The sequence below is a fragment of the Acartia tonsa genome, chromosome 11 (genome assembly GCF_053477335.1).
Source record: "Acartia tonsa isolate MP-2025a chromosome 11, ASM5347733v1, whole genome shotgun sequence".
In the NCBI taxonomy this organism is placed as follows: Eukaryota; Metazoa; Arthropoda; class Copepoda; order Calanoida; family Acartiidae; genus Acartia; species Acartia tonsa.
This window is the reverse complement of record NC_137270.1, coordinates 27,447,881-27,465,181: the sequence shown is the minus strand read 5'-3', so window position 1 is coordinate 27,465,181 and position 17,301 is coordinate 27,447,881. Positions and strand designations below refer to the sequence as shown.

General features: G+C 29.1%; 1 protein-coding gene across 4 annotated transcripts in view; it reads left to right on the top strand.

The window, feature by feature from the left end:
* The window catches only part of LOC145332709 (fasciclin-2-like), a 137,848-nt gene that overhangs the window by 73,585 nt on the left and 46,962 nt on the right, over positions 1 to 17,301 (top strand). For all 4 annotated transcript variants that reach the window (XM_080177735.1, XM_080177734.1, XM_080177733.1 and 1 more), the window contains 4 exons: positions 3,434 to 3,476; positions 7,179 to 7,271; positions 10,038 to 10,092; positions 16,027 to 16,117. In XM_080177735.1, the coding sequence (XP_080033861.1) occupies positions 3,434 to 3,476; positions 7,179 to 7,271; positions 10,038 to 10,092; positions 16,027 to 16,117 (282 nt within the window). The remainder of the gene's footprint in view (positions 1 to 3,433; positions 3,477 to 7,178; positions 7,272 to 10,037; positions 10,093 to 16,026; positions 16,118 to 17,301) is intronic.

Below are 17,301 nucleotides of genomic sequence, written 5' to 3'. Positions count from 1 at the left end.
ATTACATGTCTACTGAATGACATCTTTATTGTTTTACTGTAATAGTTATTTATCGCATCGTATTATTTCCGTGGATATTAAAATTGAAAAATATAAGAATAATTCCAGTTTTGTTGACCTCGAGGAGCTGAAAAGCCGGGCGCACAAAAATTGGTATTAGTTTTATGATTTGTATTTTATTATTAGAGGAAAATTGTCTGTAATACATGATTTTATTTTATCTAATAACTGATTCTAATTCAGCGGATATTAATCAGTTTCGAAGCCAAATTGAAAATATTTTATTGTGCCTTTCTTAAACAAAAATGACTGATTGTAATTCCTTATAATAAAGGACATAATTTTACTAGTATGTTATACTTTTAGGTGTCAACTTTTTACTTTTTGCATAAATTTTGGCTATAATAATTTCTGCTTTGTATAAACATAAATGAACAATAAGGTAAAGAAAACTAAATAATAGAAAATCTATACATAATCAAAGCTTAGTAATGAAGAAAGGGAAAACAAATTGTATGGCAAAATATATTCTTTCACTCTTCTAATGGGCTTAATTTACTTTGAAGGGATTATGATATTTTTTTTAGGTTATGATTATGGGATTTTAGTTAACAATTTAAATAGATAGCCACATTCTAAAAGGCTTAATATTTATATAACCTAAATTGATATACCCTTTTCAATAAAGACAGTATTGGATAGATATTTGCCAACAATTAGCATCGTATATATTACTAGGGTCTGTCTGTCTGTACATACAATGAATTCAGTAAGTCAGCCTGAGCTTTAAATGTTCTATCTCATTGAAGAAATAGAGGTGCAATATAATTGTAGTAGTATTTAATTATGTTAAGATTATTTGCATTAACTAAACTCTTATAAACAGTCTAAAACCTGTCCCTGACTAATATTAGACCTCATGAAGAGTGTTGAAAGATGTGACCAGCTGTTTACGTGTTACTTGAAATTATTGAATATTTTCAACTCTACCTATGTTCATTATTTTTCTTGTTTTCTAAATATTAGCATTTTCCTATAAAAGGATTGAATAAAGTACATGATTGTGCAATTTTCTTTCATATTAAAACAATATAAATTACATGAGAATAAAACATAAAACTTTTTTTTGTATTTTATAACATTGAAGACAAGAATACAAACTTATGCTTCTTTGCTATGCAGATTCGTAGAAATTCTTAAATAAAGTAACAGAATCTAAGGATCTATGTGTGTCTGTGTGTACCTAGGGATCTCGCTAACCACTGAACCGATATAGTTCTCCTTTACATTTTAGCATCGCATTGGTCCTAAGAAAGTTTATAGATACTTTATGGGAGGGTACAACCATCCTCCCAAAAGAAATCACCCCTAGAAAAATGACCCCCCCCCCCCCCAACAAAAATGTTTATTTTAATTTCTTTTTAAAACTGCAATTGCAACTTCTCCTACACCCCAAAGCCCTTAGATGCCTCTAGGGCCGTAGCCGCTGCTTGTAGAAAATAAACTTAACTTTATCAAATTAAATGAAAGTGAAAACAAGTCTGTGGTAAATGCAAGGAGGGAGTGGAAATGGGCTGTTTATTACACAAATAACAAAAGTTTTAAAATTACGTTTTCTTATTCGTTGTCCATTAAGTTGATCTAAACGTTTCAACCAATAATTGTATTTTTGTGTATCCTTATTGGGGATATGCATCAATTTATCGGCCATTGTCTTATCCTTTTAGATCCCTGGGTAAATATTATTTTTTTTTATATATCTTCCAATTATGTAAAAGTGTACTGTTGCTATTGAATTATTTTAAATATCTAAGAGCTTATCATGTTTAACAACATTGTTGGAGGGGGGATTGAGAGAAGATATGTATATATTTTCTTATCCCTTAAAATCCCTGGAAAACTCCCAAATAATATGAGCCAACGAATAGCAGAACAAGTCTATAATTCAGTGCTTAAAATCCATTCCCTTGCTCAAATTTTCTTTATAATAAAAAATACTTTGATACAGATGCAAAATGTAAGTATAATTCACAAGAGTACAGTTTTTTTCCATATAGCCGCACAAACATACGGACATTGTGAATTATTGAATATCTGCGTACATAATAAAAAAAGAAAATAGATGTTTATTTAAGGGTTGTGCTTGGCTACCTTAAGTATATTCACAGATAGGATTATGGATAAATTATCTACAGAAAAGAAAACAAAGTGGGTGTTGAATTATACACCCCTAAAAAAATAATCATTGGTGTGAGTACCATTCAAGCTAAATGAATAATGTTTGCTTTCCAACCACTGTGACTACCTTTCAACCCTTTTTAAAATTTGTTTTAGCTTGCAAGTAACAGAAAATAAATTTTATTGTTCTATGCGGTGCATTTTTATAAGTTTGACATATATTAACCGATGTTCTTAGGTTTTAAGTTTCAGAAACTAATTTCTAGACGTTAGTATTCGGAACACGAAAGGACAGTAATATCATTTTTTTAATTTCAAAAGTCATACGTTTTCATGAAAACTAACTTTATTTAATTTGTGTCTTTTTGCCAAGATTATAGTATACAATTATTATGAAAACCTCTCAATTATCTTTAATTATGATATCTGTTTTGATTTGTGACTATGTATGTCTGTATTTCTTTCTAGAATGTTTAGACCATGTGTGACTTCACTTCTGCATAATCATTAACATTCATATTTGTAAAATTCTTAACAATTAATGGGACTTTTTAGAAAGATAAGAAAAAAATAAATGAGAAAGGACAGTCTGTGTTATTTTTTTATGCTACAATGTTGTTTTGATAATGGTATATGGTATACCTGTTCGGAAGTGAAAGTACGGCTGTATACCATTATCTACTTATAAATTCCCCGTAAACAAACAAATTGAAGGCGGTTTCTTTAGTCATATATAAATGTTTTGATATTGTAACACTAAGCTCAAAGTCGATAATATGTCAGTCATGACCAATATAATTTACTGTTTTAATTTTAAACAAGTAGACAAAAAATATGTTTATCCTTTCATTAATACCAGTGGTTGCGCTCCTAGCATCTATGTAATTTGTATTCGATAAGGTAGGGAAGGGCAGTAAAAAACAGCCTAAATCCATCCCAACCCTTAAATATAACACCAAAATAGCTTAATACCATCCCTGGACCTACCTGGTCCCTTCCTCAACTGGAGAACTCAATCGGTGCATTAGTTATCGAATTCTAACCTTGCTACTTTAAATAATAGGACAGTGTTGCACAAAGTCTTGCAGAAGAAGGGGGAATTATACATCCCCTGGAAAAATTAAGGAGCGTAGATACAATCCTTAAATGTAAAACCTCTTGACTTGAGTATACACCCCTTTGAATAGCTAAGGGGGGTGTCAAGTTGAAAAAGTTACTTTATTTATAACTGAGTAATATAACTGTTTTATTTTAGGAATGGTCATGGGATCAGAGACCAGTCAACTTATCTTGTATAGGTAAGCTTCAATTCTTTTTAAATTACAATCATTTATAATTCTATTCAATTCTCTATCTTGCATTATGAATCTTACTTTATAGCTATATATTTGTCTATCTTTTCAATTATCTATCCACCTTGTATAAAATATATATAATAATGACACCTATATTGATATATTATATTTACAAAGAAAAATTACTCTAAAAAAATGAAGATATTAGAGTACTGAATTTAATCTATTTGAATCATGTATTATTTGTATTCGTGTATTTTACCCCTGTGATATTTCTGAGAAAAACTGACATAAATTTATCTCAAACATTAATCGGTTGAAAGTCCCTGAAAATCACTGACTGACTATATTGAAAGAGGAACATTTGTAGTCAATTTATGTTTCTAATATGGACCCCATTTATTGGTCATTTCATTCATCCAGTAGGAGGGGAGAGGTAGGGCGTAGGGGTTATTATTATTATTACTTGCTGCGAGTATCACTATATAATAATACATCAAAATCTTGTGCAACATAAAAAGTAATAAGATATCGATTTATTAATCAAATCAAGTACTCTTGCAAAGTCAAAGTGCTTTTAATTAAACAAATTACAAGCATGTACGTGCGGAAGGAGGCCTTTACTATGCTTTACATTATGCCTTCGGCTCCTTTGGGCTGAAAAAACAGTAATTAATCTTATATTTTTTATTGTAATATCCGCGGAAAGCTGTCTATAATATTATGCGATGATTTTTATCCCCCTGAAAGATCTCATCTCACTGGTAAAATTCTAGGTATAAAATTATTATATAATTTCAGAAATTTATTTTTAAGCCTAGTTATCAATTCTTGTCTCAATAAATGTTTATTTATTGATTTCATCTAACTTTGAATCTATCTTACATTTTTCTCATATTTATTTTTTCATCTATCCCTTCTGTATCTTTATAATACCTAACTATCTATATTTATTGTATCTATCCTGATATCTATCTATGACGTAACTATGAATGAAATTGGAAAGAAAAAAACATATCCTATTTCTTTCTTATATCTCAGGAAGGAGGGGACAGTGTTTTCTCGTATTCATTCGAATCCGGTGGATAGGAACCGGTTCTCTTCCATACGAAAAAACTATGTCTAGCATCGTATTATATCCAGCTTTCTACGAATATAAAATGTACAATCTTAAGATTATAACAAGTTTTTTTAGTCCGTGTCTTCGGCAACTCGAGGCTAATTGTACAATCATAAGATTAAAACCAGTTTTTTTAGCCGGTGCCTTCGGCACCTCGGGGCTACAAAACTGGTTTTAATCTTATAATTGTACATTCTATATCCGCGGAAAGCTGTTTATAATACGATGCGAGAAATAACTATTACAACACCTCTTTCCCACGAAATATTCTATATACCAAAACCTAAATATTAAATTTTGATATTAGTGATAGGAGATTTTTATCGTCCTTTGTCCTATCCCTGAAATCCTTGCGTTATATCTACATATTTTGTAATTGAAAACGTAATGTATTTGCTAAAATGTATCTCACAATTATGGCCATTAGTTGAAATAGCTAAAAAATAACTATGCATTTTTTAACTTCGAAATACAAGGTTTATTAATATTATAGATGTTTATGAATGTAAGAAACGTTTAGACCGTTTTTTGTGAAGATTCAAGATTCCCTGAACGAATATGCATATGAACTTTAATTACTAATTTTGTCCATCAGTCTGTGTATTATTATGAACTTGAGATGAGATTATAAAAGTTATAAAAAAAAAACAGTAAAGATTACAAAAAAGTAAAAAAAATATTTGCTGGTATGTAAACTACTATTTTGTGCAGACGAAAGGAAAATTAATTTAACCCACACAGGGGCAAATGAACAAATAAAAGAAGACAAGGTAGGTAACATGTTTTTAGGCGATTTTTTTTTGCAGGATAATAATGATAAAGGTAATAAAGGAATAATTGGGTCAGCAAAGCTGTTAGAAACTTTACGCTATTTATAATGGCAAAAATTGAAACAGGAAACAGCACGTAGTGTCCAATAAAAATGACAATACAATGTGAATGGTCATATGATACAATGACCAAAGGCCGGTATACAATTTACCATTGGTCAATTACAATGTATTCTGGCCTATCATTGGTCAATGGTATTGTAGGACGTCTTTTACTATACGCTGTTTATTGAAACACAATGAAATAAAAGTGAAATAGAATGATTATATATTGAATGTTCTGGAAACAGTTTAATTGTGGCATACTATTAGTGTACATTTTTTAATGAACTAAAAAAAGGTTTTTTTAAGTTAAAAAGTATGCTTTAGTAGATTATTTCTATTTTTCATGACACTTTCCAAACTTTTATTAGTTGTAAAATCCGTCAAACTTTTTCATAAAATCTGTTTTTTACATAACCTAATTGTCAATATAAGTTTAATGATTGAAAAATTGGTAAATTTTATCCTGGGGATTTAATCTAAATTATGTTCTTTGAAAGTAACTTTAATTCTAGTCATATCTTTATTAAGCAATGCTTTTCCGATTTGGGGACAAGTGCATCAATATAGATCAGGTTGTTATTTCATAATTTTTAAAGATTCCTGTATCAATTATACATGATTATGAAATCACAGCAACTAAAGTCTCTTTTAATGCTGATGATTTAGTTCGAGTTTGTACTAGTAAGCTTTAATTTTATATCATGTTATTCAATTTTACAATGAAATAAAATTAGATTATCATAAATCTATAATTCTGTTTTTTAAATACTAAAAACATTTGATAATTTTGTCTTTTGCATTAGTATTTTGCTTTCAAATTATGTGCTTTTTTTCATTTGCTACTTTTTACTATTTTTTTGGTTGGATTCTAAGCACACCTTCAATTTAATCTGACAGATTTTTTATCATATTTTATCATATACATATATATTTTATCATATATATATTTTACCTTATCATATGCTACATAAAACATTGGAATAAATAATACAATACCTATCTATCTAGTAATCTATTTATCAGTCATTCAATAACTAATTTCTAATCGAATATCTATCTATTAAGTACCTAGTATCCCAAATACCAAAATCCCATTAAGTAATAAAAATTATATATGAAATTGTGTATCTATTTATCTATCTATCTAACTAAATATATATTTTTCTATCTGTTTAGCTACGAGTATACCAAATACTACAGTCTATAAGTTTTACAACAAACCAATAGTGTCCTATCTATTTTTCTTCCTAACTATCTAAATAACTAGATATATATTTATCTTTCTATTTAGCAACGAGTAAATCAAATGCTACAATATCTTTGTGAAATAATTATTCTATCTGTCTTTCTACATAACTATCTATCCAGCTAAATATCTATTTATCTATCTAATTGTCTATCTATTTAGCAACGAGTATACCAAATGCTACAATATCTTAGTGAAAACAAACTAATATTATTCTATCTATCTTTCTACATAACTATCTATCCAACTAAATATCTATCTATTTAGCAACGAGTATACCAAATACTACAATTTTTAAATTTTACAACAAACCAATATTGTCCTATCTATCTTTCTTACTAACTATCTACCCAACTAGATATCTATTTATCTATCTATTTAGCCACGAGTATACCAAATGCTACAATATCTTGGTTTTATCTATCTATCTAACCAACTAAATATCTATTTATGTATCTATTTAGCCACGAGTATACCAAATGCTACAATATCTTGGTGGTACAACAACCATATACAAATTGGTAAAGAAGACAAAGATGTTAATTTCAAAATCTTAAGTAAGTTAATTAATTTTTCTAGTGACAAAGCTGCTCTATAATAGGCTTATGTGTCTGCTTGGTAACAAGCAACATTTGTAAAAAAAACATATTCTGTACTTATGGCTTTTTTCTTCAGTCAATAAAAGCTCCTTAACAAAATGTAAAAAAAAAGATTTTAAAACCAATTATCAATTAAACTTTAGTGATGGTTTGCCCTTGTATTTTTTAATGGAAAACAAACTGTTTAAGCGCACGGGACAGAAAGTTGGACAAACGTACATAAAAATACAAAGAGTAGCTACTTTAATAAAAACATTTAGTTTTTAGAATATTTATTCTCTTGCAATGGTAGAGGATAGGTGTAAGATTTATGACCCAAATCTTCACTTTAGAAATAAATCATATCATACAGGGCAAACATTTCTTATTCTGTCATGCATAATACATCCTCCCCCCAAATTTTTCAAAACTTAAATCGTTGGTTCAATAACACTTTGACTATGTAAATGCAGAGAGGGTGGGGACATTGGGCTGTTTATTACTCTAGTCCCCAAAGTTCAATAGCAATGTTTTCTTACTCGTTGCCTTAACAAGTTTTGGTACTTTTATTAAATTTTAATTGGTTGGTTCAATAAGTTAAGTGTCCAAACGCTTTAGCCACTAATTGTGCTATACAAAAAGGTAATTTTCTTTAATTTTTAGAAAGTTAAACCCAATAAATTTTTAAAATTGAATTGACGGGGGATGGGGGGTTGTATCATCCACTAGGTAACTGAGCAATTCTTCTCCATACATAGTGCCAATATATTCATACTGTACGGAAATGATAGATAGATTCATCACAATAGGTAGATGAATAACTAACAAAAACTGTTGGCAAATTCAGAGGGAATTATATAAAGTTGAGCAGAAGGTAGCTGCAACACAGGATGTCTGACTTTCTGTGTGTACTAATATAGTTCTCCTTTACAGTAAAGCTTGTCATAGGTCCAGGGAAGGTTAAAAACTATTTTGTGAATCTTACCAACAAATTTAAAAGTTTAAAAAGCAGCTATATCAATTTTATGTTAAACTAGGGTATCCTAATCCATTCATAATTTATGAAAATACAAATAGGACCAAGTTTCTGGATGTAGAGATGAGTTATTTTTCATCAGTCAAGGAAATCATAAATAATGTCAGTTGTACATCTTATTATATGAAGTTGGACAGACAAAATGAGTTATAGAATAGCTTTGCAAAATGAATATAAATAAGTACCTCACAAAAAAATAATAAGCACTTAATAAAAATAACATTAATGAATACAAAAATTACCATTTTACATAATATAATATAAAAGTTATATAGTATAAATGTTGTACAGTTTTTTTTATATTATAATGGATTATTTATACTTTGGAGGGGAAGGCTTAGTTTGATTTTTACAACAAAAGGGCATATATGGAAGATCAAAACTATCGATAGGTTAACTTTATCCACGCCAAATAGCCTAAAACCTCCCTGAAGGAAACATATTCAGTAAGATACTTTAGTGTCGAGGATAACTCACCGTGTTTGCTATCTTTCTATCTGTTTTAATTTTGTATAGTCGACTTAGGAATCACCATTACAAAAAACAAAATATTTGTAAATTTTTAAGTTATTAGTATATATGCCATAAAGACTTTCTGATGATGATCATAGATTTGCTGCGCTATCCTAATTACCCAATTACTGTATGAATTAAAATGCCCATTTTAAATTTAACAGGGTTTTATTTAAATTTTTATGAGCTATCTGCTACAATGCACTAACAATCCCTACGTGTAGAACAGCTTCACTTTAAGGAATCGATATAATATATCTAGATGGTTAATTGCACCCCATAGTCAGTCATTCAATAATAGGAGCAATGAAACTCAACTATTCATAGCTCACAGCTTATTATGTTTATACGGTATAGTCTATCCAAGCAAAGCTTTATCCTAGGAAATGCGACTATTTAAAGCGTACTCTTTTTGTAAAAAAAATAAATAACTTTTCTTTTGTACCATAATATGTACACTTTTAAAACAATATTATGGCCGTATTGATCCTCCACTATTTTCCTATTGACTGATTTAGAAATTATCCATCTAGATCTTCTTTATCTATTTTTTAAAGAATCGATGGTCAGAGATGGGTTTTTAAAAGATGCCGCGTTTTTTCTCGACATTTTTTACGCTATGAATAACAAGCGCGGCATTCGCGAAATCTAAACATAGTATACAACTTAAGAATTCAAAATTATTATTTTAGCCATTTGTATAATGTCTAATATAGCTCTAAAAAGATATATTAATTAATATGCAGCAAAAATGGATTTAAGATAATTTGTTTTTCTTTTAAAAAGGCTGTACCAACAAAAGCGAAATAATTAAATAAATAGTTGTATACTCTGTTTATATTTCGCAAATGCCGCGCTTGTTATTCATAGCGTAAAAAATGTCGAGAAAAAACGCGGCATCTTTTAAATACCCATCTCAGGTTCAAGAGAAATTGTTTATGGTGATATAAATTTGTCTAAAAGTCTGTTATTATAACAAATGTTAGAAGGAAAAATTTATTTATTAAAGAAACAAGGATGACAACAAGCAACGCTCAACTAATCTGAGATTTAGTTTTTAATCGGACTTTCTGGTAATGATTTTAGAGTTACTATGCTTTGCAAATTGTAACAGGATTTATCATGCATAGTACGAATTTGCATTTACGGGATCTTATATAACATACTTTCTTTAAATATAAGATTTCGTGTTTTAGGTACTGGTCCAATATCTGTTCTGCAAATCCATCCATATGACAAGAAATATTACAGGTATTAAAATATAGTTTACAAGCTAATACGTCCCTGAGGCATCTAGGGGCACTTGAGGTAGTGAAGGGGGTAGGTCTCCTACAGAGATTTTATCTGGGGAGGATGAAGAATTCACCTCAGAAATGGTTATAAATCTTTTTAATGGATATATTATTACTTAGATCTTACTCCAGATTTTCATGTTCCTATAATTGGGTTCCATGTTAGCTACTGAAATTGACGACAAATTTTTCCCGTATATTCACGTATATTCTACTTTTTTTCCCAGCGAATAGCGAGATACTTAGCTACAGACAGACATTTTGTTGTTTTAACTATTTTAAAATTAATCAATTAACAAACTATCCATCTTTCTCTATTTCTAACCAAACTTATCAACATTTTTTAAAATTTAAGAGCTTTGAATATTAATGGTTTCTTTATATCTATCTTTAAATACACTCATCTGTCAATCTATCCTACTATATATTATTACTAGCCGCTTAGCCCCTAGCTTCTAGGGGCTTTGCCCCAAGAGGTAATTAAAGAAAGAAAAAAAGAAGTACCTCTGGAGATGCCCCCATTAATTTTAAATAATTTAAAAAAAAATTAAGTACTTACTCCACCACTAATTTTAAATAATTTTTTTTAAAATGAGGGGGAATTTTTTTATTTTTAGGGGGTTGGGGGTGTCCCACGCCCCAAGAAAATAGCCACCACAGGACCAGTAGGTATATTTCCTGAAGAGTAGAACCCGATCGGTTCAGTGATTAAGATCTTAAGGGACAGACGAACAGACAGACGGACAGACATCAAGCTACTTTGTATTATAGATTTTTAACTATTTGTTATTCTATCCCTCTTTTTCATCGATTAGGATACAAAGATACAATTTTGGAAGTAGTGTTTTAGTGGTTATTGGAACTTTTAAAACTTGCTTATATACTAAGTCTTTGTAATCACTTTTAAAAAAATTGTGATTTTTTACTTTTTTTGACGAAAAAGATTATCCTTTTCATCTGAATTTTGGATTACTGATTTCTAATACAACCAGGTACAATGTTATATACTTAGCATCTTTATAATCATTTTTAAAAAATGTAAGTATATCATTAAACAGTACCCTGTATTGCGGTAGAAGTTCTGCAACAAATTTACTTACAATTTTGTTTAATAGTTTCGCTTTTATGGAAGTTTTTTTCCTTGTTATTGTGACTGTTAATAGATTTCCCCTTTCAACCTAGTATTGAAAAGTACATAAATAAATAAATACAATGAAATATGTACTTTTTTGTCATTTTCTTATGATTTTTGTTACAGGTTATTTGATCAATTGGCGTTTGAAAATTGTAAAAGTTGGCAACAATTAAAATGCGTATTTCCCAGGGAGTAAGGGAGGGGACAATGGGCAGTTAATTCAATTTTATAGTTGTGACCCTTTAAGGTTGAAAACCCAGATATTTCCAGATAAAACAAGTATTTGCAATATAGCAAACTTTAGTGAAAATTTTTGACTTTTTGAATTGTTTTTAATTCGAAATGCACCATTCTTAAACTGATGCTTTACTACAAGCCTTTGATTCTAGAGATCAAAACCCTTGTTTACAATTCATTTCCATAATTGTTATTATTTAAACTTCGGAAAATTAAGGAAACATACCATTTTACTTTTACAACATCTTTTACCCAAATTTTTTTATTGTATTTATTAAATAGCTTAGACATGAAAAAGCCTTTAAATAATTATATTACAAAACTTACTAAAACAATTACCTTCCTACAGAACTTTTAACTCAAGTTATTTCATTTAACGAAATAAAAATGAGATACCTTGCATCAAAATTTCATACTACATAAATAAAATAGTTGAGAACATAGGTACATCTTAATTTTAAAGATCTTAAGGTTTAAGTAACATATCTTAGGATAACTGGTAGCTGCGCTCCTAGCATCCAGGACAGAAAAATAAAATAACACCATCTTGAGATTTTAATGATAAACAAACCTTGAACAACGCAAAATTAATCGGATCATTAATTACAGAAATATTAAGCTAAAGACAAAAAACTTTTGCCTTTACATTTAATCAATAAGAAACATCTAACATGTCTAAAGTAACGAAAAGAGCTAACCGTGACGGACGTACAAATGTGCGGGACCTAATTATAGGAAGGCTTTGCTCATAATAACTAATAATCTTAATATAATTTCTTTCTACAACGCAATAATCGGAATGAATTAACATTAAACAAGAATTAGATATAAAAAATGTAATGATTCAATTTACAAAATAATTTTCAAAATCAAAATATTCTGTCTGCTTGTTATTGTTTATCTTTGTGTTGACCCGCTAGTTTGCCGCGAGATTATGCATGATTTTGCGTGACGTCATTCATAATTGGTCCCCAAGATTGGTTAGAAACTGCTAAATTCTTGCATGTTCCCTTTAAGCCAGTCCCCAAAGTCTGAGACTCCTAAAAATTGAATATTCGATCCATTGTCCCCTCCCTTACTCCCTGGTATTTCCCCTATATTTCAGTAAAGAGTCAATATAATGTATTTCAGTATTGAACTGAATTTAAATAGTGATTAATTGGCGATAAATCTGGGAATGGAGAATAGGAAAGTGTAGAGGAAGGAACGGGGAAGAAAGGGAAGAGAATCTAATATAAAATGAAAACGACTTATTATCACCTCCTTGAACTAAAATTTGCAATCAGACAGACTGACAAAAAGACTTAGAAAATATCTTTAAGGGCTTAAGAATTAATTAATCCTCTGAATTAAATTTATGTTTCTAGGAGTATATTGGTCAAAGGCTTTGCTGAAGTCCAACTTACTATTAATATTATTTCTACAGGTGCCAAATATCTAGCATATTGTGTGGTGTGCAATCAGTTTCACATAACTAAATATCAAAATCTAAAGAACCGTCAATTATTACAAAAGCACCAAATGGCTGTTTCTCTAATCCTTTTGCTTTTATATCTTTGGGGTAGTGTATGAACACCATATAGTGTGTATAATTATATTATATGGTCAAAAGTATATAATAGATTGATAAATTATATTAATCTTTTTTTTCTATGTTGTATTGTATATCCAATACTGGTGCTAGAAAAGCTTAATTCTATAGTAGCACAGGGAAATTAAACATGATAACAAAGTTCAATAAATATGAACATATATTAATAGTTTTTGTACTTTATCTTATAATTTTAGACACTGATGTCAAAAGGTGTTTTATCTAAGGCTTGGGGCTCTTCACCACTCCTAAAAAGAAATTATATTAAATCTTCCAAAAAGAAATTTCGTAAATTTTTGTTTACATTTCTGACACATCAATATATGGTAATAGCCTAAAAAAAAAGAAAATCAAATGTTATTCTATTTGACAGCAGTATATATGAGTTTTAAAGAAATACTTTGAATTGCTCCTAATCTTTTGCCACCTTGAAGCAAAACTACTGTTACACAATACTCTGGCTAGTAACTATAATCACTGTACAAAAGTGTGGACAATCACATTACGGGGCGTAATGATAAATTATAGAAATGCATATAACATAAAACAATTATTTGGATATAAGAAGCGAAGCAACAATATGCTTATAAATTTCTTCTATTAAAAGGAAATCATACAAATTATTTTTAATAATTAGTAAATAGGTTCCAGAACAAACGCAAACCTCTTTCTTATATTATTCTCATTATGTCAAATATTTACCAAAATTCAATTAATGTTAGTACAAAATACTAAATTTTTTTTGGTAATTAATTATTACGGTGTTTCATCTTTCATTTAGGTAATTTTAACAGGAAAAAGGTATAATTTTATAATAACTAGATTTAATTATGTCAAATAGAGTCTAAATTTCATATTTTTAAGAAATATGAAATAAAGATTTAATTTCTATGAGTTTTAATTAAAATTATCATCCAAAGTATTAAAGAAGTAAAATGCGTGTAATTGTATTTTTCTATTTTAGTGTTTTAGAATATAAAGCAATGAAAGATAATTAAATACACACTTTTTCATACTATCATTTAAAGTGGTAAGCTTTTATTGTCTGTAACGAGGGATCTCGCTAACCGCTAAATCGATAAGGTTCTTCTTAACAGTGAAGCTTCTTATATGTCCTAAGATAGTTTTAGGTTATTTTATATTTTATTTGTAAAATAAATCTGGGTATGGTTGTATACTATTTTTCTGTATTTCCATATCCCCTCGAATATAAAGCCTTTAGATGCTAGGGGCGCAGCCGCTAGTCCTTTTATATAAAGTAGTAAAGTTGTTTTTGTCTGAAGCTTAAGATTTCAATAACTACTGAAATGATTGAGCTCTCCTTTTTAAGTAAGCTTAACATAGGTCTCAGGATATTTTAAGCTATTTTATTCTTAAACTTAAGCCTTGGAATGATATTAGGCTATTTTTCTGCCCCTTCTTATCTACTTGATGCTAGGGGTGTATCCGCTCATTATTTATAAATGTTAAGTAACTGTACTTTTTTTGCATAACTATTAAATAAATAGTCTTATATATGCATGTATCATATGCAAATATTATTTTTGAGGTTTTTTTTCAGATTTTTAGTTTCCTACTTATTACAATGCATTAAGTTTTTAGCTATGTTTTAAAAAAATTTTGAATCTATGGAATATTTTGAACATGGAAAATTCTGTAAATGACAGATTTTATTTATTTACCCCAGGTAATTTATAAACTAGATTGAAAGAAAAAATAAAAATGTGAAGATTTCTTTCAAAGTATATGAATATCTATCTACTGGGTGGTTATGCTTATAAAGATATAAATAAAGTGTAATATAATCTATAGAGGGATGAGACAATGATTTGTTTATTGCACTAGTCCCCAAAGGTTGGCGTAAAACATTGGTGACTTTAGTGAATTTTGATTGGTTTACTCATTAAGTTGAGTATTTTAACGTTTCAACATCTAATTCTAATCTACAGAAGGGGTATCATCATTGGTGAATGTACATAAATTTATCACTTATTGTCTTATCTTATCCCTTTAGATGACTGAATATGACCAAACAGATAATAAAACGAAATCACATTGCAGCTACTATTCTTCTTTAGACCATTTTTTGTACTTTAACTCAATTTATATGATATGTGGTTGACAGATTCATAGCTAATTTTAAGGTCTAACATAATATTAATATGATAGAACAGTAACAGGCCATCATAAGCTTTGATTCTAATGTTATGTTTTTTATTACAAATATCTCAGAAACGGCCTTCTCTTGATGTGTATTTGACAATGTAATTACTTTAGAAAATTGCAGTCTAACCTTTCATTACAATAAATGTTTATTTATCTACTCATATTTGTCTATCTATTTATCCTTCGATCTAACTATCTATATATATATATATATATATATATATATATGTATTTATCTATCTTTCTATCAATATATCCATCTATCTATCTATCTATCAATTATATCTATCCACCTACCCTTTATCTATCTATTTATCCATCCATCTAACTAACTATTCATTTTATTAACTATCTATCTATTTTTTTATCTAAATATCTATCTAACTCTCTATCTAACTATTTATCTAACTATATATCTAACTGTCTATCTAACTATCCATCTAGATATCTGTCTAACTATCTATCTAACAATTTATCTAATTATCAATCTAACCATGTAGCTAACTATCTATCTGACTATCTATCAAACTATCTATCTAACTATATATCTAACTATCTATATAACTATCCATCTAACTATATATCCAACTATCTGTCTAACTATCTTTCTAACTATGTATTCATCTATCTATCTAACTATCTATCTCCATCTAGCAATTTACTTTTATCTAACTATACATACCTTTAACTAATCATCTAACTATCTATTTAATTGTATATCTAACTGACAAACTAACTATCTATCTATGCATCTATCTATCTAGAAAATACAAATGCGTGGCTGAAAATATCCTTGGAACTGCTGAACACCATCTAGAACTGGAAGAGGCTAGAGAACCTGGAGTTATACACGAGGTAAGATGCCTGCTAGATATCAGAAAGGGATGTGTCTGTAGCTATAGTTTAGTTTTCGTTTTATACCTTAGTAGTTATGGAGTAGGACGAGACATTTTTTTATAACAACTAGGGCCAGCTCAAACTTCACTTTCAAGTACATTATGATTTGACACACTTTCTCATAGAAGCTCCTTTTTATTGCCTTACCCTCGCCAAGCTTGAAATACATTGGGGTCGTCCATCTTCATGCTATTCAAGTTGTGGTATGACGAATCTAGTCGACAATATGGCGCTATATAAAAGTGGCGATGGCTGACATATTATCGACATAACTGTATTAACAAAATGGTAATATGAATACAAAGTATTGAGTTCTTATAAACTTTAATAAACCTACCTTAAGATTTCTACTGAAGCAGCTTATAGTGCCTAATAAAAGCGATACAAGATACAAGCGACCAATGATAGGCCAGTATACATTTAAATTGACTATTGATAAAATACATACTGGCCTATTATTGGTCATTTGAATCGTATGCCGTCATTTTTCATTAGGCACCATGAGCTGCTTTATTTCTTTATACTGCTAATTGATTGACTATTCAGTTTTAACTTATTATTTTTTGGTAATAGGTAATAGTTATCCTTTTTTTCTATGCATAATTTATTTTGGAGAAAAACGTTCTTGTTTCAATTTAGATATTTAAAAACTGCATTGGAATCAAATTTAATCAAGAAAACAGGGATATAACAACTGACAAAAAATATGATCTAGTTAATGTTCTTGTGTAATATTTCTGCCTTAGCATGCTTATGAAAATTGAGGGAAAATATTGGTAGATTAACTCACATTGTCCGATCCCTGCATCCATGAATTTAATCGAGAGAAAGATGTGAAAAGAATTTTAGATTCATTTATCATTTTTTAGTTTGATATTTTACAAGATTTTTTTTCACTTTTACTCTTTTCTATCTCTCCTCTCTATTTATCTACTTTCTTTTTATCATTTTCGTACATTCTCTCAAATTTGATGCATATTTTTTGTGTGTTTAAGAAATCAATAAAATCAATTAACTTAACACTTTCTTCATAAAACGAAAGTAAACTTTAAAACTTTATTAGCTTCTTTGAACAAAAAAAATGTTAAATACAAATCTTAATGATGGAATTTAATTTCACACAAAAATCAAAGAAACAAATC